Genomic DNA, 27,703 nt, shown 5'->3' on the forward strand with positions numbered 1-27,703 from the left:
TCACTACTCCTTGTGGGTTGTATCAGTACCAGCGGTTACCATTTGGCGTCGCTAGCACGCCGGCCATTTTTCAGCGGTTTTTGGAACAGCTCACAGCTTCCGTTCCCGGCTGCATCAACTATCTGGATGACATTGTTGTCACAGGGGCGTCCACTGAGGAGCACCTTCGCAATTTGCGTTCACTGTTTCGGGTTTTGCATTCGGCTGGGTTGAGGTGCAATCTGGACAAGTCACAGTTCTTCCCACCCTCCATTGTGTATCTTGGTTTCCACTTGTCCCGTGAGGGTATATGTCCTCTACGTCAGCACGTTGCAGCCATTAACGCTCTACGCTGGGTGTCTACGGTCAAAGAACTTTAGGCGTTTCTAGGCAAGATTGCTTATTATCACAAATTCATTCCATCCGCGGCGGTGGTAGCTCATCCTCTGCATCAGCTGTTACGCAAAAACATCCCTTTCTGTTGGTCCGACGAGTGTGAGCAGGTTTTTGTCCGCCTGAAGGCTCATTTGCAGTCGGCGCCTTGTCTTGCCACATTCCGTCCGGGTCAGCACTTGGTTCTGGCGACTGACGCGTCACAGTATTGCCTAGGGGCTGTTCTCGCCCATCGGTATGAGGATGGGTCGGAATGACCCATCGCCTATGCTTCCAAGACCCTCAACGAAGCGCAACGGCGTTACTCTCAAATTGACAAGGAGGCACTCACTATCATTTATGCTCTAAAAAAGTTCAGCGTTTTTTTGTATGGTTCTAAGTTTGACCTCATCACCGACCACAAGCCGCTGGTCTCTCTGTTCAGCCCATCGGCGTCACATCCGGATAAGGCAGCTCACCGCCTGCAACGTTGGGCCTTATACTTGTCTCGTTTTCACTATGAGATTCACTATCGCTTCACAGCCCAGCACACCAACGCTGACGCATTGTCGTGGTTACCGATGGGCCCCGACCCGGTTTTCGATCGTAATGAACTACTCTGTTTCCACATTGATGAGGAAGAACGTCGTGCGGTCGAGGGTTTTCCACTTACAGGTTCGCAGGTCGCGTCGGCTGCTGCGTGGGACCCGGTCCTGCGTCAGGTGATCGTTTTTGTTCAACGGGGTTGGCCGGACAGGACCAAGGGCCGGGCATCGGAGCCCCTTCGCAACTACCATGCCTTGCGCCTTCGTCTGTCTGTTCGTGATGGTGTTGTTCTTCTGGCCACGGATGGCGCATTTCCACGGGTCATGGTGCCAGCCTCTCTTCGCAAAGATGTTCTCAAACAGTTGCATGAAGGCCATTGGGGTATTTCTCGGACTAAGTCCCTGGCCCGCAGGCACGTTTATTGGCCCGGTATTGATTCGGACATTGCCCACATGGTTGCTGTGTGTGGTCAGTGTGCTCAACAACTGGCTGCACCTCGTACAATGCCCTCTCCGTGGCCTGATCCAGCGCAGCCATGGGAACAGGTGCACGTTGACTTTGCCGGCCCCTTCCTCGGTACTTATTGGCTACTGTTGATTGACGCCTTCTCGAAGTTTCCCTTTGTTGTTTGATGTCCGTCGCCCACCACTGTGGCGACAACGCTGGCTTTGTCCAAAATCTTTGCACTAGACGGTTTTCCATCCATGATTGTCACGGACAATGGCCCTCAGTTCTCTTTGCAGGCCTTCCGTGATTTTTCTACTGGACAAGGGATTTATCATGTTACAGCACTGCCCTTCCATCCGCAATCGAATGGGGAGGTCGAGCGCCTTGTCTGCACTTTCAAAAGCCAGATGAAAAAATTCCTTAGTGATTTTTCCACAGATGACGCTCTGCTGCAATTTCTGAGTTCTTATCGCTTCACGCCTCTGGGTGATCGCAGCCCTGCTGAACTCTTGCATGGCCGCCAACCGCACACTCTACTGCACCTGCTTCACCCTGTCAGCCATTGTGCTGTGTCCCCTAGTGCGGGAAAATACTCGGGGGGTGCCGACGTGTGGGCATGAGGGTATGGATCTCGCCCTAAATGGATTCCAGGGGTGGTCAAGGCTCTTCGTGGCCGCCGGCTTTGTGAAATACGTACGGACAACGGCATGGTTGTTCGCCATTACGACCAGGTGCACCCACGAGTGGTGGCCACGCCGGTGCCACCGCCCCTTCCTTCACCTCCACCAGCCCGAGAAGCCAGTCCTGTCGCTGCTGCCGATCTACCATACGTGTTGATGCAGCCGACGTCACTACCGCTTCCGAGTACACCGGAACCGGCCCCAGTCGCGACGCCGCCTTCTCCGGGACCCATCTCGCTGAAGCACACACCCAGGACCACGACACCTATGGATGCTGCTCCGGAGTTTTCACCCATCATCTCGTCCAGGAGGCACGTTCCACGCACGAGCTTCCGTCCTGGACATTTTCGACCATACTCTTGTGTCTCTCCGTGGAATCTTCTCGGGGCCTCACAAGAGGCCATGGATGTCTCCGCACTGTCCATGTCTCCAAGGAAGTGAGTGTTTTTTTTTCAAGGGGGGAAAAGTGTTGTGACAGTGCCACGACATTTAACAGTGCCGCCACGACAGTTCGCACAAACGGCGATAGAGGCGCTCCGCAACTCGGCTGAGCGCGGGAGCACCACCTAGCTACAAATGGTGCCGGCCGCATGTCACGGCACGGCAGTCGAATAAGAGATACTGAGTTGTTATCATGTAACCAGCTGTTGTTTCTAAGTGAATGTGTTTGAATATCCACGCAATTATTGGTGATTAAAGGTTATAACACAAAATGCATAATTATTTTTTTTGTTTGCTGGCAATTTGAAGCTTTTAATACTTCTTTAATTATTTTTCATAGATTACATTTCTGTTTATTGTTCTTGCATTTGTTTATTTCTTTGTTTGGTCCCTGCTGAAAAAGATTCTTTTGCTGCAGAGGTTTTACAGGTTTGCATCTGAAATGAGTCGAATTGATGTCTGTGTTTTCCTTTTCCAAAACGATACTTTTTTCTCTGGAATTGGCAAAATGTTCTTGACAGCATTGTGCTGAGAAATGGTACTGAATGCTGGTTTTATGGATTTGCCGTCTTCTTCTGTTACATCTTTTAGAGATATGCACACTTCAAACCAGAATGCTGGTAGTAGCTTGTTTGGTGGGGATTGAAGGTGCAAATTTCTCCTTGGAAACAATGTCTGTGCAGAAGGGCATTATTCCTATGCACTGGTACCTCTTGATTGTACATCCACCAGAGGCAGTTTTCCTCCAGGCATCACAGAAAATAGTACAGAATCTTTGTTTTGTAATGCTTTCATTGGGATTATTGGGATTACAATGAGTCGACTCAATTGAATTTCTCTGATATTGTGCCTTTAGAGACTTGAAGGAAATTATGTCTAATGGCCGTAGTACATGTGTACTGTGTGTAAGCGATCCCAAAAGTTCCATCGCATTTTCCTGACAATATTCTACAGCATCCAAGCTAGTATGCCTGCCATGGTTTTCAATAACAAGAACTGTAACACTAACCACTGTTTGGTATTTCTTGAAGTGTCGAAGTCAAATCATAAACAGTTCTTCATTAATGTACCCCAATTCACTCATTTCCCTAATGGAACCAGGAAGTATCCAGTCTTGAAATTCAGGGCAAATCCTCACTCCTTTGAAAATTATCATTGGTGGTAAATACATATCAGATGCATTCATGTGTGCAGTAACAGTCAAATTTCACTCTCCTTCCATATTTGTTAATGAAAAAACTTATCACTTACTTTTACGACTATCTACTTTTGTGGTCCGTTGTTAAGAGGAAAGCTTTGAAATATTTCCTTACTTCCGCATTATTTAAGCCATCAGCTGTGGCTCTTGAAAGACCCTCAGTTTTTCGCAGGCTAAGGTTAGCTTGTCTCGTAATAAATGCTGCAAACGAATCGAATCGATTCCAGCAACCTTGCTTTCTGTGTTCCATGGATGTTTCAAAGTATTTTTCTCAGCCAACCGAAATGCAGCTCTTGTTAACTCAAGCAGCGTCAGACCCAATCCTCACTTTTCTAGGAATAAAGCTCTCTAGACCAAACCATCTTCCATTTCAGAATTGAGTACCGCTGGATGACCTATTCTGTTTTTTATAGTTAGAGGTAATCCAGCTTGCATTTTTTTTTAAATTTGTATTTTACAATGCAGAGTGCTGAGAGGAATATCATATAATTATGATGTAGCTGAAAGACTCAATGTAATGCAGTTGGACTCTATTTATTGCAGTTTTTTTTCCCCCTGGTTGTTCGGGGCATCTCATGGGGAAATAAGGGGGTTTGCTTTTAAAAATATGTTTAAATATGCAGAACTTATTTGCAGTAATTGTGTATAATACATCTACAGTAACCAGTCTTGACAGACTAAACTAAAGAACTGCATTGATCAAAATTGTATTACGGTATCAAAACTATACCTTTTTTTCTGATCAAAAATATACTATTGGTGAGAGTTAAATCATGAACAAATAATACTTAGCTGTACCAAGAGATGGCAGCACATGTCACACAATCGTTTTCTTTAGATGCCCCAGAACACATGGAAACAGGAAACAAGTCTGTAACGGCACTAATTCAGAATTTATAAGCACTTGAAAACCAGTCATTTTATAAGAATGCTTAAAACTTAGTAACTTCACTTACCTCTCAAAAAGAAAAAAAATATATCTCTGTAGCACAAACTGGTGTATTCAGAGAAATGATAGGAAGAACTGCACAAACCATCCACATTGCAACGTCACATGAAGGCAAGTTCTACCAACACTACAAAACTGAAAAAATGGCATGAAACCTTATCTTGATTGGAATTGTACCTATATCGAAACTGTACCACCTTACCCTAGGTTTTGATGAGTGAGTTTGCAAATATCAAAATATGTGACACAAATGGCCATAGATTTTGAATGCACTGATGACTTGGAAGCTATCAATTTGTACACCACTAATGGACCACAGATTTTAGTATGTGACATTCCTCAGAAAAACAGTTTTTAATAGTCAGCCAGCCAGACAACAAAGTGTGCCTACAACAGTTCCGTTTTTACCAGGAGCCTTAAAAAGACAATGCTTTTTCCACTGCTTTGCTGCTGTTTTCACCTGTTATTTCATACTAGACATGTATGTAAGTTAACTGATTTCAGAGGATGCTATTAACTGTAGGTAAGTAGAAAAATTAAAATCTGTTTAACAAGATTATTAGTGTGAAATTATTTTTACTTCTTGTATTATAATTGTGACTCTTGGACTTAATCTTAAATTTGTTATTGTTATTAAAAAGAAATCCTTGGGTAACAGAAGAGATACTGAATTTAATTGATGAAAGGAGAAAATACAAAAATGCAGCAAGTGAAGCAGGCAAAAAGGAATACAAACGTCTCAAAAATGCAAAATGGCTAAGCAGGGATGGCTAGAGGACAAATGTAATGATGTAGAGGCTTATCTCATGAGTGGTAAGATAGACACTGCCTACACGAAAATTAAAGAGACCTTTGGAGAAAAGAGAACCACTTGCATGAATATCAAGAGATCAGATGGAAACCCAGTTCTAAGCAAACAAGGGAAAGCAGAAAGGTGGAAGGAGTATTTAGAGGGTCTATACAGGGGTGATGTTCTTGAGGACAATATTACGGAAATGGAAGAGGAGGCAGATGAGGATGAAATGGGAGATATGATACTGCGTGGAGAGTTTGACAGAGCACTGAAAGACCTAAGTCGAAACAAGGCCCCAGGAGTAGACAACATTCCATTAGAACTACTGACAGCCTTGGGAGAGCCAGTCCTGACAAAACTCTACCATCTGGTGAGCAAGATGTATGAGACAGGCGAAATACCCTCAGACTTCAAGAAGAATATAATAATTTCAATCCCAAAGAAAGCAGGTGTTGACAGATGTGAAAATTACCAAACTATCAGTTTAATAAGTCACAGCTGCAAAATATTAACGCGAATTCTTTACAGATGAATGGAAAAACTGGTAGAAGCCGATCTTGGGGAAGATCAGTTTGGATTCCGCAGGAATGTTGGAACACGTGAGGCAATACTGACCCTACGACTTATCTTAGAAGAAAGATTAAGGAAAGGCAAACCTATGTTTCTAGCATTTGTAGACTTAGAGAAAGCTTTTGACAATGTTGACTAGAATACTCTCTTTCAAATTCTGAGCATGGCAGGGGTAAAATACAGGGAGCGAAAGGCTATTTACAATTTGTACAGAAACCAGATGGCAGTTATAAGAGTTGAGGGACATGAAAGGGAAGCAGTGGTTGGGAAGGGGTTGAGACAGGGTTGTAGCCTCTCCCCAATGCTATTCAATCTGTATATTGAGCAAGCAATAAAGAAAACAAAAGAAAAGTTTGGAGTAGGTATTAAAATCCATGGAGAAGAAATAAAAACTTTGAGGTTCGCCGATGACATATTAATTCTGTCAGAGACAGCAAAGGACTTGGAAGAACAGTTGAACGGAATGGACAGTGTCTTGAAAGGAGGGTATAAGATGAACATCAACAAAAGCAAAACGAGGATAATGGAATGTAGTCGAATTAAGTTGGGTGATGCTGCGGGAATTAGATTAGGAAATGAGACACTTAAAGTAGTAAAGGATTTTTGCTATTTGGGGAGCAAAATAACTGATGATGGTCGAAGTAGAGAGGATATAAAATGTAGAGTGGCAATGATAAGGAAAGCATTTCTGAAGAAGAGAAATTTGTTAACATTGAGTATAGATTTAAGTGTCAGGAAGTCATTTCTGAAAGTATTTGTATGGAGTGTAGCCATGTATGGAAGTGAAACATGGACGATAAATAGTTTAGACAAAAAGAGAATAGAAGCTTTTGAAATGTGGTGCTACAGAAGAATGCTGAAGATTAGATGGGTAGATCACATAACTAATGAGGAGGTATTGAATAGATTTGGGGAGAAGAGAATTTGTGGCAGAACTTGACTAGAAGAAGGGATCGGTTGGTAGGACATGTTCTGAGGCATCAAGGGATCACCAATTTAGTACTGGAGGGCAGCATGGAGGGTAAAAATCGTAGAGGGAGACCAAGAGAGGAATACACTAAGCAGATTCAGAAGGATTTAGGCTGCTGTAGGTACTGGGAGATGAAGAGGCTTGCACAGGATAGAGTAGCATGGAGAGCTGCATCAAATCAGTCTCAGGACTGAAGACCACAACAACAACAATATTAAATACAAATGGAAATGTATTGGAATGTGATTGTAAGAATCGTGAAGTTCCCAAAGATTCATCTGCAAGATGTAAGTTATTGCCTTTACACAATACCCTTACTACACACTTCAGCATAATATCCACCTTTATGCATGGATATGGACGTGTCCGAAAGAACAGATACTATCTCCATATATAGTTAATGCTAACTGGCCATTGACCTTCTTCTTCTGTGCAGATGCACATGCATTGCCCGACCTCTAACAGATCTCAGTCAGATCATCTGCCGCGAGTAATGAGTGTAACGAGCAGGGGCACTACGGATATAGTGTGTAGACATTAAGTTCGGAATGTGGGTCTCACAGGGAGTGTGCAAGGGATAAATCCCTGCAATCGCACTGTCCTCTGTGCCCTTGGTGGCTCAGATGGATAGAGCGTCTGCCATGTAAGCAGGAGATCCTGGGCTCGAGTCCTGGTTGGGGCACACATTTTCAATGTCCCTGTTGATGTATATCAATGCCTGTTGACAGCGTAGGGTCTTCATTTAACGATCATTTCTTTATGCATAGAAATTTCACACATAGTGTTTCATTTCACTCTACCTCTGGTTCTATAAATCATTTTTATTTGTCTGCATAATGTGAGTAACTGCCAAACATTCTGATATACCATAGTTATGCTTCACTCTGAATGTCGTTTTATTTCTGTCATATCATATTTTACTGAAATCCTTTGCTTTCTGTCATTAAGTATGACTCCACCCACACAATGAGGATGCCAGAAAGCGTTAGCTGCCATAATGTGTCAGCTGCTACAGTAAAATTTTATGATATACATAATTAAATGCTTCGCCAAGAGCACAGAAAATGCCAACTAAATAATTTTTCTTTCTTGGTTCTACCATAACTGAATTTTTATATTAGTTTGTATGTAGAAAATCCTTAATGCAAGCCTAGCTGATAAGTTGTTAAAGGGTTAGTATCGTAAAAGAGGTTCAGTATTCTGTAATAAGCAACATTCTAGAGACATTTGCAAAGGTGGGAGATGGGTCTTTACTTACTTTCTTATTCCCACTTTTATAAATGGTTATTACAACTCCATATTGCAGTCTTTCAGGAAATACATGTCGACACATCAATTGATTACAATTGGGGGGGGGGGGGGGGGGAGGGGGGGGGAGGGTTACAATCAGATCAGCAAAAGCTTTAACTGTTTGGCTGAAAAACCATCACAGTCAGAAGAATTACTGATATTTAGTAATCTGATGATTTTTGTGATTTCTTTAACAGTTGGAAAGGCAAAACTGATCTCTGCTGGTGGAGTATGGCATGTAATGCATGCCTAAGTACATTATAATGAATCTGCTTTTGAAACTTTGTTTTTTGTTCTCGGGTTTTCTGCTACTTTCAGTAAGAATTAACTGAATTTAGTAGCCAATGGCTTCAATCTAATATCATGTGTCTCACAGCTATTATCATCAGGGAGTTGAATAGCATTTGCTTATCAGACTTATTTGTTTTACCTCATAATTTGTATTTTATTTGTTCTTGGAATGTAGGGTGTTTTTTTTTTTTTTTTTTTTTAAGGCAAGGTTGTTGCTTTTTTTGATGGCACAACATTGGTTGTAATGCATATTTAAATCTTTCTTCTGACACAAGAGTGTTACCCACTCTTTCTCTCAGCATCGACTGCAACTATGTAACTTACTTACACATCCAGTTATACAGTTTGATATGGATTCAGAACCACAGTGTGGCTCAGCATTCTTCACAGTAGCAAATGTTGAAAGATGTGGAAGACATGATAAATAATGGATAAAAATCCCCAGACTTTAGGATCTGCAGTTTTTTACTTAACCACTAAGCCACTGAGACACATCACAAGAGTAGTTATTGATGTGGCTTGGGAAAAAAATAATAATTTTACAATTGAATCACTATTAAGGCACAACAATATATGGAGTTAGTGCTTTTTATATTGTTGTTTTTCAATCTGTATAAACAAATTTAAACTTGTTCATCACTTGAACTGTCAGATTTCTCTTCTGTTTTGGATTAACATTAATAATTTACTAGGTGTGGAAAGAAAAAGTAACTTCATACTCCAGTCAGAAACTGCAAAACACACGTTGTTTCAAACATGAAATTGGAACAGGTACTACCTTGTGTACAATTGGCAGCATACTTCATAAAGATGAAACATTGTGGTAAATTAAACTTACATTGTGACACAGAACTTCAGTTCGAATCATACCATGGCTCGTATCTAAACGTTGTATGACACTTCCATCAATGCTCTGATAAAAAGAGGGCCAGCCACTGCCAGAGTTATATTTTGTTTCTGAGCTAAAACATATGAACACATTCATTTACAAGCTGCTCTGCATAAATCAAATTATGTTACGGCATGAAAATCAAAGTATGATTAAAATGTTGCACTCAACAGTGGAATACTTGCATGTATAAATGTAATGCAGGGTACAATCAACAAGGAAATTGCCAAATCACTCAAATAAGGGGGTAATATAGTTATTAAACAAAACTATACACAAAGCAGCAAGGAATTTTCAAATAAATTTCATATTACATTGTATCATAAGTGACTAAAATTAAGACACAACCCAAGTAAACAAGTAAGTGGTTTCATGGACCTTGCAAACTCTTTGTTATGAAAACATACAAGTCATGCGAGTAAAGATGGGCTTGGAACTATGCTTGTGCAAAAACTGAGCCAAGATAGGTATGATGTGCTTCTGTCAATCATTACAGTCGTGTGAATACCAACCCAAACTGAAAGATCTGATTTTGTTTACAATGTGTAGACAAAAAATCAAACCTAAAAACTTCATCATGCAATATTGGCTCAGTTTTAATAAAAGATATATCATTCTTGAAACAAAAATTAACAAACCATGAACTACATAACAAATCAGTAACAAATAATAAGTTTATTAATCACAGCATACCTAAAGAAACCAGAGAGGCAGCAAACGCAGTTCACAAAAACGATCACATAAAACTTTGCAGATAGTGTTTGATGAATTCAAAGACTGGTACGATATGTGCCCAATGTTCCATTAGTGATATGGAAATGTTTAGTGTTTGATGAATTCAAAGACTGGTACGATATGTGCTCAATGTTCCATTAGTGATATGGAAATGTGGGATCCTTCTTTATAAAAATTAATACAGGGGTTCCCACTCGAACACCTCCAGATCTAATGAAATTTGGTGTGAATGTTCTATATGGTCTTAGATGGTTATATACCAAATTTCAGTACAGTACCTTCAGTGGTTGAATTTTTAGGGGCTTTTAAAGAGAGGCTACTCATCTTCGCGTCATGTACTTTGATGTAAATGGGCCAGGTTTGCTAGGCTTTTTTAAAAGTTCTAGCAAACATTTGGTCATTTGGTTTAATACATGTAGACAACTTATTATGCTGAACCACACCACGGGAAAACTTAGGGATTTAGTGGAAGGAACGAGCAGAACTGTGTGGGTACATAAAGCTGATGAGGACATTTTGTTGTTTGTGTGAAACTTCACACACATTTCCAACCCACCAAAAATTATCATACACACAAGCAACATACTGTCCTAGTTGTAAACTTGCAATTTAGATTGCTGGAATTTCTTCATCTTCTCTGAAGGCATTAACTGTGAATGCTGTAGCTCCATTGGAAACTCTGCTTGCTCTGAGCAGATTACAATTAATTGGCTTACATTGGTGATTCTCTCTCATTCCAGAAATTGTATATCCCCAGGCAAAACTTGTTTCTTGACCAGGCTGAATTTTTTCAGTTTCTTATTTTTGTACATGAAAAAAATCTTTATGCCTGGAATACTACCATCAAAGAATTTGATCAAATCATATGGAGTCAATATTTGCTTATCTAAGAGCATTTGCTATCTAGCACGGGCTGCTAGTATTTTTCCTGTTCCCCAATACCATCACAATGCAATTTACTGTTGTTTATTCCAAAAAAATTCCATTCTGTAGTGATGCCAGAATCCTTTTTGTACAGATATAAATTGATGAAATTTTTGAAATTCTTATATTGAGCAGCTCAACCATTACTAGAGTAATAAAAGTTCTTAATGTATTCAATCTTTGTCTTTAAATATGCTATTAATTTTATTTGGAAGGCATGGGTAGCAATTGTATCATGACAAAGACAGTCACTGATCATACAAATGCGAATACTCTGACATTCTTTGCCACCAAAATAGACAACAAATGGATGTAATGTGGCCTGACTATTCACGCAGTGAAATCCTTGCACAGCATCTTGAACAACAAATTAATAATTCTCAGCAAAATCCATCAGTATAATTAATTCATTTTGTGCAGAATTTCCTTTTAGGTGCGTAAGGCAAAAATTTTGGTGTTTTGACACAAAGTGATGGCTCCAGAATGAGATTTTCACTTTGCAGCGGAGTGTGCGCTGATATGAAACTTCCTGGCAGATTAAAACTGTGTGCCAGACTGAGACTCAAACTCAGGACCTTGGCCTTTCGCGGGCAAGTGCTCTACCAACTGAGCTACCCAAGAACAACTCACGCCCTGTCCTTCTGCCAGTATCCCGTCTCCTACCCTCCAAACTTTACAGAAGCTCTCCTGCGAAGCCCAGAACCCTGATCAGGGGAAACTTACCAGAGGAGATGGGAAGGAAAGACTGACTCTTGGGGACAGTTCTCTTTCCTCCTCATCCTGTATGGTAAGTCTTCCCTAACTCAGGATTCTGTGCAACTTTCCCGTAACTCTCCCCATTTCCTAAACCTCATCAGTTCTTTTCCTTCATCCCTCTTCCTTCCCCTTCAATCCTTCTGCCACAGGAAGGTACCACTGGCTCCGAAAGCTTGCACATTTCCTTACCTTTTGTATGGGTTTTCTACTGCCATTGTTTGGTGAGCAGATTTTTTTATCCACCCAATTTTATTATACTAGCATAGTAATAACCAGATCTTGCTAAAATGAAAAGAATTTGGCAGTTCCCTGGTCCCAGTGCATGATCTGCTGCTTCTGATTGATCCGTCTTGCACAGGCAACAAATGACTAGTTTGAGAAAATAAGCAAATATATCAAAAAAAAATTATTGTGATGGATGTAAACAGTATTTCTTGCACATTCCATATGATAAAAGACTTACAAGGTCTATTCAAAACATTCCGCAACATCCGTAATTTTGCACCAATGGTGTGTTGGAGAGAAATGCCGTTGGGCTTACCTGCACATGCCTGTGTTTAATCTGTAACTGGCGTAAGTTTTATTGTTGTCTGTAAATACTGTGTTACACAGTTTGCAAATTTTAAGATGACAGATTTAGAGGAGCAACCTGTCTACATTAAATTTTGTGTGAAGCTCAAGAAAACCTTTACAGAGAGACACCAAATGATGCAGAAAACATACGGTGATGAGTGCTTAACCCTTGCTTGGTGTTACATGTTGGTCACATGGTTTAAAAATGGCCTGATGGAAGTTAAAGATGACCCTCATTCAGGACGCACTTCGATGTCTACCGATGACGCTCACATCAGGAATGTCAGTGACGTTGTGGTGCCAATCAAAGACTGACTGTCCGAGAGATTGTAGAAGAATGTAACATTTCAGTTGGATCATGTCATGAAATCCTGACACAGCATTTTGGAATGCACCATGTTGTTGCCAAGTTCATCCCACAGCTAGTGAGAAGACCAGAAAGACCTTCACCTCGCAATATGTGAAGAGCTTTTGGATTGCGCAAATGAGAACAAGATGTTCCTTAAGAGAATCATATCTGTTTATGAGACATGGGTCTATGGTTATGAAGTTGAGACCAAGGTTAAGTCCTCACAACGGGTTGGAAATGGTTCTCCAAGACAAAAATAAAAAGCTCATTAGGTCTTAGACTTTGAAGAGTTAGATTATCATGAATTCATGCCACAGGGATAAACTGCTAATCACTGGTACTATTGGGACGTGCTGTGACGTCTCCGAGAAAATGTCAGAAGGAAAAGGCCTGAAATGTGGTGAAACAATTCATGGCTCTTGCATCACAATAATGCTCCTGCACATTCATCCCTTTTGATGTGTGATTACTGCACAAGAAATGAAATCACTGTGCTGCTTCATCTTCCGTACTCTCCAGATCTGGCCCCTGGAGACTTCTTTTTATTTCCGAAGTTGGAAAACCTGTTGAAAGGACGAAGATTTGCAATGATAGATGAGATAAAAGAAAATCTGCTGACGGCGCGTTGCGCAATCCAGCAAGAGTCATACCAAGACTGCTTCTGTAAGTGGAAACGGCATTGGGAGCTGTGTATAAATCATGGAGGAGAGTATGTCAGAGGAGGCCATGCACTATAATTAAAAGGCAAGAGCAGAAAAATTTTGTGGACAAAGTTCCAGAATTTTTTGAACACACCTCTTATATCTAAATGGGTGGGGGAAGCAATTAGTTCTAAAGGAAGTGATTGGTGAAATGGGTAACAAGACTTATGTGCCATTACCAGAAGATAATATGAGGCTTGTTTTCTGTGTAAGGTCTGTTTTGTTGCAGACACTAGCAGTTCGCACACATGCTGCAACAAGTGCATGTGTTGTGTACCAGCATGCCTCGGGAACAACTGCTCAGTTTTAGCTCTGTAGCTAACCTGTACGGTTCTGCTCTGTGCCTGACTATCAACTTGCCCGTCGTTTGTGAGGTTCACTCAGTGATACAGTTTTTGTCAGCAAGGAACCTGTCTGCTGCAGAAATTCATCGACAGATTTGTGAAGTGTATGGTGATACTGTTACGAGTGAAAGGAAAGTGCGTAAGTGGGTACAAGAATTCAAAGATGGGCATGACAACGTCCATGATGAGAACCGCTCCGATCACCCTTCTTTGATTACAGACGATTTGGTGGCTTCAGTTGAAGCGAGGATTCATGAGAACAGGCGCTTCACAATAACAGGTGTCTCAAACAAATTTGCTGACGTGTCGAGATCAGTGCTTTACAACATTGTTTCTGAACACCTAAAGTTTAGGAAACTGTGCTCCCATTGGGTCCCGAAACTCCTAACAGAGAACCACAAATACCAAAGATTTGAGTGTGCAATGAAGTTCTTGACTCATTATCACAAAGAAGGTGACAGCTTCTTGAGTCAGATCGTAATTGGAGACGAAACGTGGGTTTTGCATATCACGCCCAAATCAAAGCAACAGAGCATGGAATGGACACACACACACACACACACACACACACACACACACACACACACACACACACACACTCGCCTGTAAAGGTGAAGGTCAAACAGACTCTGTCCCAGCACAAACTCATGGCGTCAGTGTTTTGGGATAGGCATGGTGTTTTGTTGGTCGACTTCATGCAACAAGGAACCACTATCATTGCAGAAGCAAACTGCCAAACCCTGAGAAAGCTACGCAGAGTAATTCAAAACAAAAGACGTGGCATGCTGACAAAGGGAATTGTCCTTCTCCACGACAATGCAAGACCTCACACTGCATGTCAGACCCGTGATTTATTGGACAGTTTTGGCTGGGAAGTTTTAGACCAGCCACCCTACAGTCCTGATCTTGCACTGAGCGATTACCATCTGTTCTTCCACCTCAGTGGCAACCGTTACAATGATGATGACAAAGACATGAAAACGGCAGTGAACTCTTGGTTATTGGAGCAGGCGGCAAGTTTTTATGAAGATGGTATTTTAAAATTGGTTGAGGGGTATGATACATGTTTGAACAAACTTGGCAACTGTGTCAAAAAATAGAGTGAAGTATGTACTTTCTGAAAATAAATTTACTTTTTTTGAAATAACCTTTCGTTGTGTACTTATGTTCAAACGGCTGTTACTTAAAAAACACACCTTGTATTATGTTAGCATAGCAGCTGGATCACAAACCTTTTTAGGCTATGTCTAAAAATCAAAAAGTCAAAAGACTAGATGTCCTAGATAATAACAGGCAATAGCATAAGTACAGTTTTCATCCATTCAAACATAAGTGGCATAACAGAAATGAAAAATAGCAGTAAATAAATAATGGGTCCGAGGCATAATTACAGAAACCAGTACCTGTATGACAGAAGTATTGACTCTGGCAGTTGAGACTCTTGTCCCACTGTGACACAAGGTGGTGAATGGCTGTCTCATAAAATTCCTGGGGCTATGGGTTAACTAGTTCCACATACACAGCTGGACATCGTCATCCACACAAGTGCAGGAAAGGTTATCCTGATGTTCTTCGTTGACCTAAGATACCCCCTTCTGATTCACTTCCTCCAGCACGGGACAACAGTGAATGCCCAGTGTTACTTGCAAATCTTGACCACCCTTCACCAAGCGATCAAATCAAAACAACCAGGCAATCTCACCTGTGTACTAATTCTGCTCCACAACAATGCAAAGTCTCATACGGCCAACACAGTCGCGGCACTCCTGCTGCAATTCAAATGGGATGTTCTCGGCCACCCTCCATACAGTCCGGACCTCTCTCCCGTGATCATGTCATTTTTGGTCCCCTTAAAAAGGCTCTGAGGGGCAAACGATTCACCTCGGTCGACAACTTCCAGATATATGTGCAGAACTGGTTAACATCGCAGCCCCGGGAATTTTATGAGACAGCCATTCACTGCCTTGTATCACTGTGGGACAAGTGTCTCAACAGCCAGGGTCAATACTTCTAACATTCAGGTATTGGTTTCTGTAATTATGGCTTTAAGCACCATGGGACTTAACATCTGAGGTAATCAGTCTCCTAGACTTAGAACTAATTAAACCTAACTAACCTAAAGACATCACACACATCCAAGCCCAAGGCAGGATTCGAACCTGTGACCGTAGCAGCAGTGCGGTTCTGGACTGAAGCACCTAAAACCACTCAGCCACAGCAGCCGGTCTGTAATTATGCCTCTGGCTCATTTCTTTTTGAACGCACCTTATAATATGTAGCTCAACCAGCAAATTTTCATTTAAGCGGAGATCCTTGTATGGGAAACCTGTCTGTGGACATCACCACAAATGAACTATCAATCCCTAACTAAAAGATGCAATTGTTAAGATTTAAATCTTACATAATATATCCTGTTAAGCACTGTGGATAAACCAATAGTTCTGTGCTACACTGAACCCTGGCTTCAGGAACAGTAAGTCTCTGTTTGTAACTTTCAGAACTATACACTAGAATTACACTTTTGTTGGTCAGTGTGTATAAACAGTAGCAGCTTTAAATATGAGCAAAAGTAATTGATGAATGGAGCAGTAAAATTAAGCATGGAAGAAGAGTGTTCACCCATAGAGAGAGTAATAAATAATACATGATATGTTTCACCAGTGTTCATCGATCACGTGACAGTAGTCCAATATTATTTCTGAGAAAATGTGTAGCATAAAGGCAAGGCAATGACTCACCTACTGCGGACTAACGTATGAAGCATGGGCATATGTGACAGTAACAGAAAACTGTATTCACACTACCTTTCAAGATCTTGCTCTTTTTCTAACAAAAGTACACACACATAAAAAAACACTCCAGTAGAGAGATGCATGTGTCGGTGAACTTTTGGAAATCCATTAAACTTTTAGAAATTGGTTAGAGTGGATTAAGGAACACTGAAAGTGTTAGAAATTGAAATAAATGTAAGTGAAACTGAATTGCTTAAGGATGGTAAAGTATTAAGTGGAATTCTAGCGTTTAAGTAATATTAACATTTAACAGGAGGCCTAAACGTAAAAGAGAAGGATATCTTGCCAGTGATGAATTCAAAAGAACAAAACATAAAGAACAGCAAAGGAATAAAATAGCTGAGGAATGAGAAGCATGTTTAGCTTCACAACAGAAGATTGAGAAAAAATGTGATCAACTGAGGCACCCAGCAAGCAGGCATAGACAAACTGCTGAAGAAACGAAATTATAAAATGAACTAAATAGTTACGATCAGTTAGTTTTATGAAAAACAATTATTGCAAGTTCATGAAAAAAACATCAGTGTACGGATAGTGCAAATCCTAAGTCGTACAGTTTGGCAGGTGAAGCATTATGTTATGATCCCAGTAAAGAGTGCAACAAACACAGCCTGGCTTACATTTATTGTATATATTGATTAGGGTATTATTGAATACTTCAGTGGATTTAAGAGTGGTTAAGAGTTTAAATAAATTAAGATAAAGACCAAATGAAGTGGGTCTTTTTCAGTTAACAGTAAAATATTTAAGTATTGTATTATCACCAACTAGGCAACAGTATGCCATTTCAGACAATTCCATTAGTATACACAAGGAATGATTGTCAACTCAATAAGGATTAATTTATCAGCATTCTACTGAGTGTGAAAACTTGTTCTCACCAGTTCTTACCATGTTGTTGTCTTCAGTCTAAGTCCAGAAACTAGTTTGATGCAACTCTCCATACAAGTTTATCATATGCAACCTTCATTTCTGCATAATTCCTGCAATCTACATTTTTGCATAACTACTGCAATCTACATCCACCTGAACCAGCTTTCTGTAGTCTGCGTTGGTCTTCCTTTACAGTTTTTACCTCTCACACTGCCATCCATTATCAAACTGACTATTCCTTGAGCCTAAGAATGTGTCCTATCAATCAATATCTTCTTTCAGTCGAGTTGTGCTATAACACACTTTTTTTCCTTGATCAGATTCAGTACGTCTTCTGAATTGACTCAGTACCTCTTCATTGGTTACCTTATCTGTGTAATCTTCAATATTCTTGTCTAAAACCAAACTTCAAAAGCTTCTTTTCCTTTCTTGTCAGAACCTTTTCACAACCACATTTCACTTCCATGTAAGTCTACACTCCAAAAACTTTCATAAAACCTAACACTTAAAATTACATTTTATGTTAACATATTTTTCTTTTAGAAACATTTTGTTTTGTTACTGCTAGTCTACATTTTATATTTCTTTACTTCTGCTATCATCAGCTATTTTGCTTCTCAAATATTACACCTTGTCTACTACTTTCAGCATATTATTTCTTAATCTAATTCTCAAACATCACCTGCTGTAATTTGACTCACTCAATTACCCTTCTTTTCTTTTTCCTTTTACTGATGTTTACCCTATAACCTCTTTCCAAGAATTATACTCCCAAGCAACTTTGTTGTCTCTGAATTTCTAGAGACAGATTTTTCTTAATCCCCACATTGCAGGCCAACTCCTGTAGTCTTTAGTTATGCTCGAAGGTAGTGGGTCAATTTTTTGTAAACCCTCGCTGCCAGTTTTGTAAAGGCCTCGTCGCTATTGCTGTGGAGGCTAAGTTGCCACTGTTGTCATGGTAGGTCGAGTTTGCGAGTTCGTGAAATGGCTTCTGGAGCATTATATCACTAAGACAATTTTGTCCTACACTGCTATGCCCCAGAAGGTTCTACAAGACTCCAACAAATTATTAACAAAGTCACACAAATGAGTTAGAAAGGTTTACTTATCTTTGTGACTTGTCAAATAATGAGGTCTACGACACTGCTTGTAACATAAAAAAGGCTCTCAATGGCTAAGTGCAAATAATCATACATAAACTTCACAGTACATAGGAAATGCAATTTACAACAACACTCTGTTCATTTTTAAGAGTTCACTGAACATCGTTCCCTGTCTTAGTCAGCCCTGTACGATATCTATAACCAAGTGGGTGAGAGCTGCTCTTTTATCTTCCAAGTAGGCCTCTATCCATTGGTGTCCGGTCATTGGCGGATTGTACTCAGCCAGCTATTGGCCAAGGCGAATTTGGTATCTTCATCTGCAGCACCACCTGTGGTGCTGGTGAAACTCTCATAAGTGATGAGTCTCTGTGCCACTGGCACCAGCTCGCAGCTTTGTGCCTGTGGTGCTTTTGCCCTGGACGTGTCTTGTTCAGACAACACAGCATAACTAATGTTGATTACATTTATTAATTATAAAAAAAGCAGCTGAGTGAGGGTTTGGAATTATTTGAATAAATAAAAGGATTTGCTGCATCAGCTGCAATAATGTTCCTAGAATGCATTACAATCTTTTTATTTGCATAGAATATTCCATTTGGGCCATGAGCAGTTAATATCAGTTTCCATTTACAGAACAGTATCCTCCCATTACTACAATCAAAACAAGAAATTGGCTATTATATTGTTATTTTGACTGGTGTTCCATAACATTCTTCTTTCCATGCTAAAAAACACACAAACCCACCAAGGAAGTTTCTCTCTGGAAACATTCCATCATTATAGCAAGTAACATTTAGTGTCCCTGGCTCCCTGGCATCTGCACACTCTGTGTCCCAGTGATGTGTCCGCCTGTCAGCTGTCTTCTATAAGACACTTTATTTTGCAAAAATCTGAGTCTCTGTAGCCAGCCTAAACACATGCTGCACATTTTACAATGTCATTTGTAAGCTTTAAAATTTTTGTTTTTTTTTCCTGAACTTTCTTTTTCAATTTTTTCTTTGTTTCCTATTGTAATGGGACATCCTCCTCTAGCATTACTTTTCCTCACTGGTAGTTGTCGATACCAGTATTATTTTTCAAATCTTGGACAGGTCAGTATTATCTCAGTTGCTTTTCTGAAAACTTTCATGTAATTTTATACACAATATGTTATATTTCAATCTGAAATTTATGAAAAGGAAATTTCTTTATTTTCAATGTTACAATTGATAAGTACTAGCTCTGAAAGTACAGTTAAAATTGTTTTTTAGAAACATTTGAAATTACAAATTATTAGCACACTTAAAATTTCTATTACTAATTATGCAATCTAGCACTGTTTACTATGTTTATTTCTGGATTCATTTCTGAAATAATAATCGAAATTAATAGAAATTAATTTGCCAAGAAAAACTGTAAACCTTTTGGAATATGTCATTCCCATAGAATGGACTAGTAATAAGCGTGCCTCTGATGTGATCGGACGTATTTTTAAAGTTTGAGAGAATAATGTAATTTTGGATTTGTTAATGTGAAAATTCATAAGACTATGATATACTAAAATATGACAAAATATATTAACTTTACAAAAAAATTCTGCAACAACAATCTTCAAATTTACTTACACCAATTCAACCACGAGGACCTAAAATGTGAGAATTTCAGCTTCAAGAATCAGACCCCTAGAGAAGAACAACTTGAGCCAACTCTACAAAAAATGCTAGGTAAACTAGAAAGTTTATTGTAATCTTTGCTCCTCTCAGATTTTTCATAAAATACATTGCTTATTGTGGACAATAACTGGAATCAGGAAGGAGGGGGGATTACAGCATGTTTCTTGCTCTACGTAGAAATTGAATAACACAGGGGTAGGTTACAACCATGTTTCACTCCTTTCTCAACTGCTACCTCCCTTTCATGTTTTTGACTCATAACCGCAATCTGGTTTCTGTGCAAATTGTAGATGACCTTTCACTTCTTTCATGTTATCTTTGGTAACTTCAGTATTTCAAAGAGGGTATTCTAGTTACCACTGTCAAATCCTTTTCTAAATCTACAAGTGCTGTAAATCTGGATCTGTCTTGTCCTGCACACATACCAGATAGATCTGTTTTTCCATGTTGGATTTCCCAAGCATCTTAATAATTCTGAAGAAAGTAATTTGACATCTACAGCAGCTAATGGATGAAATTTACAAATGTGTTGCTAAGTTTTATGTGATTGTTAAAACTGGAATCTGTGCAGGTGCAAATGACATTTGCATGTATCCTATATCTTTTGATCCTGCTGTTAAAAAATGTTTTACAGTTGTTCGAGCACAAATTTTTCCATGTGTAATGAACTCATTAATCATGGGATGTTGAAGCTAATCTCTTTTTTTCCCTAACTTTTCAACTGGATTCTTTGGATGCAGTATCTCCATGAATGAATTGAATGGCACTTCTTTATCCTTGATTTACTGCAACCTCTCACTTAGTTATTCACAAATATACACTGAGGTGACAAAAATTGTGGGACAGCGATACGCACATATAAAGATGGCAATGCGCCTACACTAGCAGTGCATTGATGGAGCTGTCATTTGTACTCAAGTGATTCATGTGAAAAGGTTTCCAATGTAAATATCACTATACAATGGGAATTTTGAATGGGGAATGTTAGTTGGAGCTAGATGCATGGGAAATTCAATTTCAGAAATCATTGGAGAATTCAATATTCTGAGATCCCATAGTGTAACGAGTGTGGCGAGAATACCAAATTTCAGGCATTAGCTCTCATCACAGACAACGCAGTGGCCAACAGCCTTCACTTAATGACCGAGAGCAGTGGTGTTTGCATAGAGTTGTCAGTGCTAACAGACAACCAACATTGCATGAAATAATAGCAGAAATCAATGTGGGATGTATGACGAACATATCCGTTGTTGTTGTTGTTGTGATCTTCAGTCCTGAGACTAGTTTGATGCAGCTCTCCATGCTACTCTATCCTGTGCAAGCTTCTTCATCTCCCAACCTACATCCTTCTGAATCTGTTTAGTGTATTCATCTCTTGGTCTCCCTCTACGATTTTTACCCTCCACGCTGCCCTCCAATACTAAATTTGTGATCCCTTGATGCCTTCCCAATTCTATTCAATACCTCCTCATTAGTTATGTGATCTACCCATCTAATCTTCAGCATTCTTCTGTAGCACCACATTTCGAAAGCTTCTATTCTCTTCTTGTCCAAACTATTTATTGTCCATGTTTCACTTCCATACATGGCTACACTCCATACAAATACTTTCAGAAACGACTTCCTGACACTTAACTCTATATTCGATGTTAACAAATTTCTCTTCTTCAGAAATGCTTTCCTTTCCATTGCCAGTCTACATTTTACATCCTCTCTACTTCGAGCATCATCAGTTATTTTGCTCCCCAAATAGCAAAACTCCTTTACTACTTTAAGTGTCTCATTTCTTAATCTAATTCGCTCAGCATCACCTGACTTAATTCGACTACATTCCATTATCCTCATTTTGCTTTTGTTGACGTTCATCTTATATCCTCCTTTCAAGACACTGTCCATTCCGTTCAACTGCTATTCCAAGTCCTTTGCTGTCTTTGACAGAATTACAATGTCATCGGCGAACCTCAAAGTTTTTATTTCTTCTCCATGGATTTGAATTCCTACTCCGAACTTTTCTTTTGTTTCCTTTACTGTTTGCCCAATATACAGATTGAATAACATCGGGGAGAGGCTACAACCCTGTCTCACCCCCTTCCCAACCACTGCTTCCCTTTCATGTCCCTCAACTCTTATAACTGCCATCTGGTTTCTGTACAAATTATAAATAGCCTTTCGCTCCCTGTATTTTACCCCTTCCGCCTTCAGAATTTGAAAGAGAGTATTCCAGTCAACATTATCAAAAGCTTTCTCTAAGTCTACAAATGCTAGAAACGTAGGTTTACCTTTCCTTAATCCAGCTTCTAAGATAAGTCGTAAGATCAGTATTGCCTCACGTGTTCCAACATTTCTACGGAATCCAAACTGATCTTCCCCGAGGTCGGCTTCTACTAGTTTTTCCATTCGTCTGTAAAGATTTCGCGTTAGTATTTTGCAGCCATGGCTTATTAAACTGATAGTTCGGTAGTTTTCACATCTGTCAACACCTGCTTTCTTTGGGATTGGAATTATTATATTCTTCTTGAAGTCTGAGGGTATTTCACCTGTCTCATACATCTTGCTCACCAGATGGTAGAGTTTTGTCAGGACTCGCTCTCCCAAGGCCGTCAGCAGTTCTAATGGAATGTTGTCTACTCCCGGTGTCTTGTTTCGACTCAGGTCTTTCAGTGCTCTGTCAAACTCTTCACGCAGTATTGTACCTCCCAATTCATCTCCATCTACATCCTCTTCCATTTCCATAATATTGTCCTCAAGTACATTGCCCTTGTATAGACCCTCTATATACTCCTTCCACCTTTCTGCTTTCCCTTCTTTGCTTAGAACTGGGTTTCCATCTGAGCTCTTGATATTCATACAAGTGGCTCTCTTTTCTCCAAAGGTCTCTTTAATTTTTCTGTAGGCAGTATCTATCTTACCCCTGGTGAGATAAGCCTCTATATCCTTACATTTGTCCTCTAGCCTACCTGCTTAGCCATTTTGCACTTCCTGTCAATCTCATTTTTGAGATGATTGTATTCCTTTTCGCCTGCTTCATTTACTGCATTTTTATATTTTCTCCTTTCATCAATTAAATTCAGTATTTCTTCTGTTACCAAGGATTTCTACTAGCCCTCATCTTTTTACCTACTTGATCCTCTGCTGCCTTCATTAATTCATCCCTCAGAGCTACCCATTCTTCTTCTACTTTATTTCTTTCCTCCATTCCTGACAATTGTTCCCTTATGCTCTCCCTGAAACGCTGTACAACCTCTGGTTTAGTCAGTTTATCCAGGTCCCATCTCCTTAAATTCCCACCTTTTTGCAGTTTCTTCAGTTTTAATCTACAGTTCATAACCAATAGATTGTGGTCAGAGTCCACATCTGCCCCTGGAAATGTCTTACAATTTAAAACCTGGTTCCTAAATCTCTGTCTTAGCAGTATATAATCTATCTGATACCTTCTAGAATCTCCAGGATTCTTCCACGTACGAGGGCAGTTCAATAAGTAATGCAACACATTTTTTTCTGAAACAGGGGTTGTTTTATTCAGCATTGAAATACACCAGGTTATTCCCCAGTCTTTTAGCTACACAACACTATTTTTCAACGTAATCTCCATTCAATGCTACGGCCTTACGCCACCTTGAATTGAGGGCCTGTATGCCTGCACGGTACCATTCCACTGGTCGATGTCGGAGCCAACGTCGTACTGCATCAATAACTTCTTCATCATCCGCATAGTGCCTCCCACGGATTGCGTCCTTCATTGGGCCAAACATATGGAAATCCGACGGTGCGAGATCGGGGCTGTAGGGTGCATGAGGAAGAACAGTCCACTGAAGTTTTGTGAGCTCCTCTCGGGTGCGAAGACTTGTGTGAGGTCTTGCGTTGTCATGAAGAAGGAGAAGTTCGTTCAGATTTTTGTGCCTATGAACACGCTGAAGTCGTTTCTTCAATTTCTGAAGAGTAGCACAATACACTTCAGAGTTGATCGTTTGACCATGGGGAAGGACATCGAACAGAATAACCCCTTCAGCGTCCCAGAAGACTGTAACCATGACTTTACCGGCTGAGGGTATGGCTTTAAACTTTTTCTTGGTAGGGGAGTGGGTGTGGCGCCACTCCATTGATTGCCGTTTTGTTTCAGGTTCGAAGTGATGAACCCATGTTTCATCGCCTGTAACAATCTTTGACAAGAAATTGTCACCCTCAGCCACATGACGAGCAAGCAATTCCGCACAGATGGTTCTCCTTTGCTCTCTATGGTGTTCGGTTAGACAACGAGGGACCCAGCGGGAACAAACCTTTGAATATCCCAACTGGTGAACAATTGTGACAGCACTACCAACAGAGATGTCAAGTTGAGCACTGAGTTGTTTGATGGTGATCCGTCGATCATCTTGAACGAGTGTGTTCGCACGCTCCGCGATTGCAGGAGTCACAGCTGTGCACGGCCGGCCCACACGCGGGAGATCAGACAGTCTTGCTTGACCTTGCGGCGATGATGACACACGCTTTGCCCAACAACTCACCGTGCTTTTGTCCACTGCCAGATCACCGTAGACATTCTGCAAGCGCCTATGAATATCTGAGACGCCCTGGTTTTCCGCCAAAAGAAACTCGATCACTGCTCGTTGTTTGCAACGCACATCCGTTACAGACGCCATTTTAACAGCTCCGTACAGCGCTGCCACCTGTCGGAAGTCAATGAAACTATACGAGACGAAGATGGGAATGTTTGAAAATATTCCACACGAAATTTCAGGTTTTTTCAACCAAAATTGGCCGAGAAAAAAAAATGTGTTGCATTACTTATTGAACTGCCCTCGTATACAACCTTCTTTCATGATTCTTGAACCAAGTGTTAGCTATGATTAAGTTATGCTCTGTGCAAAATTCTACCAGATGGCTTCCTCTTTCATATCTTACCCCCAATCCATATTCACCTACTATGTTTCCTTCTCTCCCTTTTCCTACTCTCGAATTCCAGTCACCCATGACTATTAAATTTTGTCTCCCTTCACTACCTGAATAATTTCTTTTATCTCCTCATACATTTTATTAATTTCTTCATCATCTGCAGAGCTAGTTGGCATATAAACTTGTACTATTGTAGTAGCTTACCCGCACTTCTATTTTTTTATTCATTATTAAACCTACTCCTGCATTACCCCTATTTGATTTTGTATTTATAACCCTGTATTCACCTGACCAAAAGTCTTGTTCCACCTGCCACCAAACTTCACTAATTCCCACTATATCTAACTTTAACCTATCCATTTCCCTTTTTAAATTTTCTAACCTACCTGCCTGATTAAGGGATCTGACATTCCACGCTCCGATCCATAGAATGCCAGTTTTCTTTCTCCTGATAACGACGTCCTCCTGAGTAGTCCCCGCCCGGAGATCCGAATGGGGGACTATTTTACCTCCGGAATATTTTACCCAAGAGGAGGCCATCATCATTTAACCATACAGTAAAGCTGCATGCCCTCGGGAAAAATCAATGCTGTAGTTTCCCCTTGCTTTCAGCCATTCGCAGTACTAGCACAGCAAGGCCGTTTTGGTTAGTGTTACAAGGCCAGATCAGTCAATATACAGACTGTTGCCCCTGCAACTACTGAAAAGGCTGCTGCCCCTCTTCAGGAACAACACGTTTGTCAGGCCTCTCAACAGATAACCCTCCATTGTGGTTGCACCTACGGTACGTCCATCTGTGTCTCTGAGGCACGCAAGCCTCCCCACCAACGGCAAGGTCCATGGTTCATGAGGGGAAGACATATCCATTAGGACAGTGTGAATAGCACAACATTGCACGCAGTGCCTCTCCTGGTCTCTTGACCATTTAGGTTGAATACTAGATGACTGGAAAACCGTGGCCTGGTCAGATGAGTCCCGATTTCAGTTGGTACGAGTTGATGGTAAAGTTTGAGTGTGGTGCAGACCCTACAAAGCCATGGACCCAAGTTGTCAACAAGGCACTGTACAAGTTGGCAGTGGCCCCATAATGGTGTGTGCTGTCTTTACATGGAATGAACTGGGCCCAATTGAACCAATCATTAATTGGAAATGATTATTTTTGGCTACTTAAAGACCATTTGCAGCCATTCATGGACTTCATGTTCCCAAATAATGATGGAATTTTTACGGATGACAATGCTCCAAGTCACCAGGCCACAATTGTTCCCAACTAATTTGAAGAATTGGTGACAATTCGTGTGAATGATAAAGCCATCCAGATTGCCCTACATGAATCCCATCCAAAATTCAAAGGACATAATCAGATCAGTTCAGGCACAAAATCCTGCACCAGCAACACTTTTACAATTATGGATGGCTAGAGAGGCAGCATGGCTCAATATTTCTACAGGGAACTTTCAGCGATTTGCTGAGTCCATGCCACGTTGAGTTGCTGCACTGTGCCAGGCAAAATGAGGTCTGACACGATATTAGGAGAAATCTCATGACTTTTGTCACCTCCATGTATTTATTTAAATTCAGAGTACACACCTGTGAAAGCATCACATTAAACATGCTAAAAGCCTGAATGATCTGTAAGATAGTAGTTTACCTTACGCGAGGGTGACTCATCACTTACAAATGGTCAATCACCCTCATGTATCTGGTACACATTCTGTTTTCAGATTTACAGGAGAAAATATGGGATTTCTCATTGTGTGTTTGTGTACACAGGAATGAGCACACTGTTGGCCTTCATAACAACTCAGCAGTATCATCATCACAACAGATTACGTACGCGCAAAAGTGCAGAACAATCAACAAATCAGACAAAAGCTCTTCAAACCAAAAGCCACTATTCAGAACAGAACCATAACTTTAAAAAAAGGAGACTGAAATTCTGGAATATGCTTTTGTATGTGTGTCATCAAAACATGTCAAAAAATGAACAAGTAATTCAACAGATTGAAAGAAGATCATGTAGATTAAGTTGTAGAAAGAACCTCCCCAGCACAATATCGCAATACACAGTACTCTCTGGTATCTATACTCTCTGGTATCTAATTATTGTAAGTCTTAGGAGAACATATAATGATTTCACAACCAGCAGTCAACATCACAAAGCAAATTAACCCTGCAAATATGTTAATTTTCTTAGATCACTGATTTGAGTTTGGTTAAAATTAATGTAATGGATAATTATGATTTTTATAGTTCTGAGGCCGACTCTATAGGTATGCCCAAAAGCCATTAATAAATTGTTAAAAAATACATGGCACTAAAATAGAGTCACTGGCAGATGCCACATTTAAGAATTGTGATTTTAAAAACTAATTTGAATGAATCATTTACGTTAACCTGATGATAATTTTGAGTTTTGAAATGTCTTCTTGAAAGTCAGAATGAATTTAGAAAATGAACTCAACTTACTTAGTCATGGTAGAAGTCATGAACAAAATAATTGTAATTAATATATTACAGGTGGCTTTCTGCATTTAGAAAAAAAGTATCTGGCTTGTTTTAATATGGCATAGCATTAACAAGCATATGGAAC

At 40.2% G+C, this 27,703-nt stretch overlaps 1 protein-coding gene across 1 annotated transcript in view; it reads right to left on the reverse strand.

The window, feature by feature from the left end:
- Positions 1–27,703, reverse strand: part of LOC126414482 (peptide methionine sulfoxide reductase MsrB-like) — a 92,048-nt gene that overhangs the window by 3,704 nt on the left and 60,641 nt on the right. The window contains exon 4 of the mRNA XM_050083349.1: positions 9,365–9,488. Coding sequence (XP_049939306.1) covers positions 9,365–9,488 — 124 coding nt within the window. The remainder of the gene's footprint in view (positions 1–9,364; positions 9,489–27,703) is intronic.

Source organism: Schistocerca serialis, chromosome 1, assembly GCF_023864345.2.
Source record: "Schistocerca serialis cubense isolate TAMUIC-IGC-003099 chromosome 1, iqSchSeri2.2, whole genome shotgun sequence".
Classification (NCBI taxonomy): domain Eukaryota; kingdom Metazoa; phylum Arthropoda; class Insecta; order Orthoptera; family Acrididae; genus Schistocerca; species Schistocerca serialis.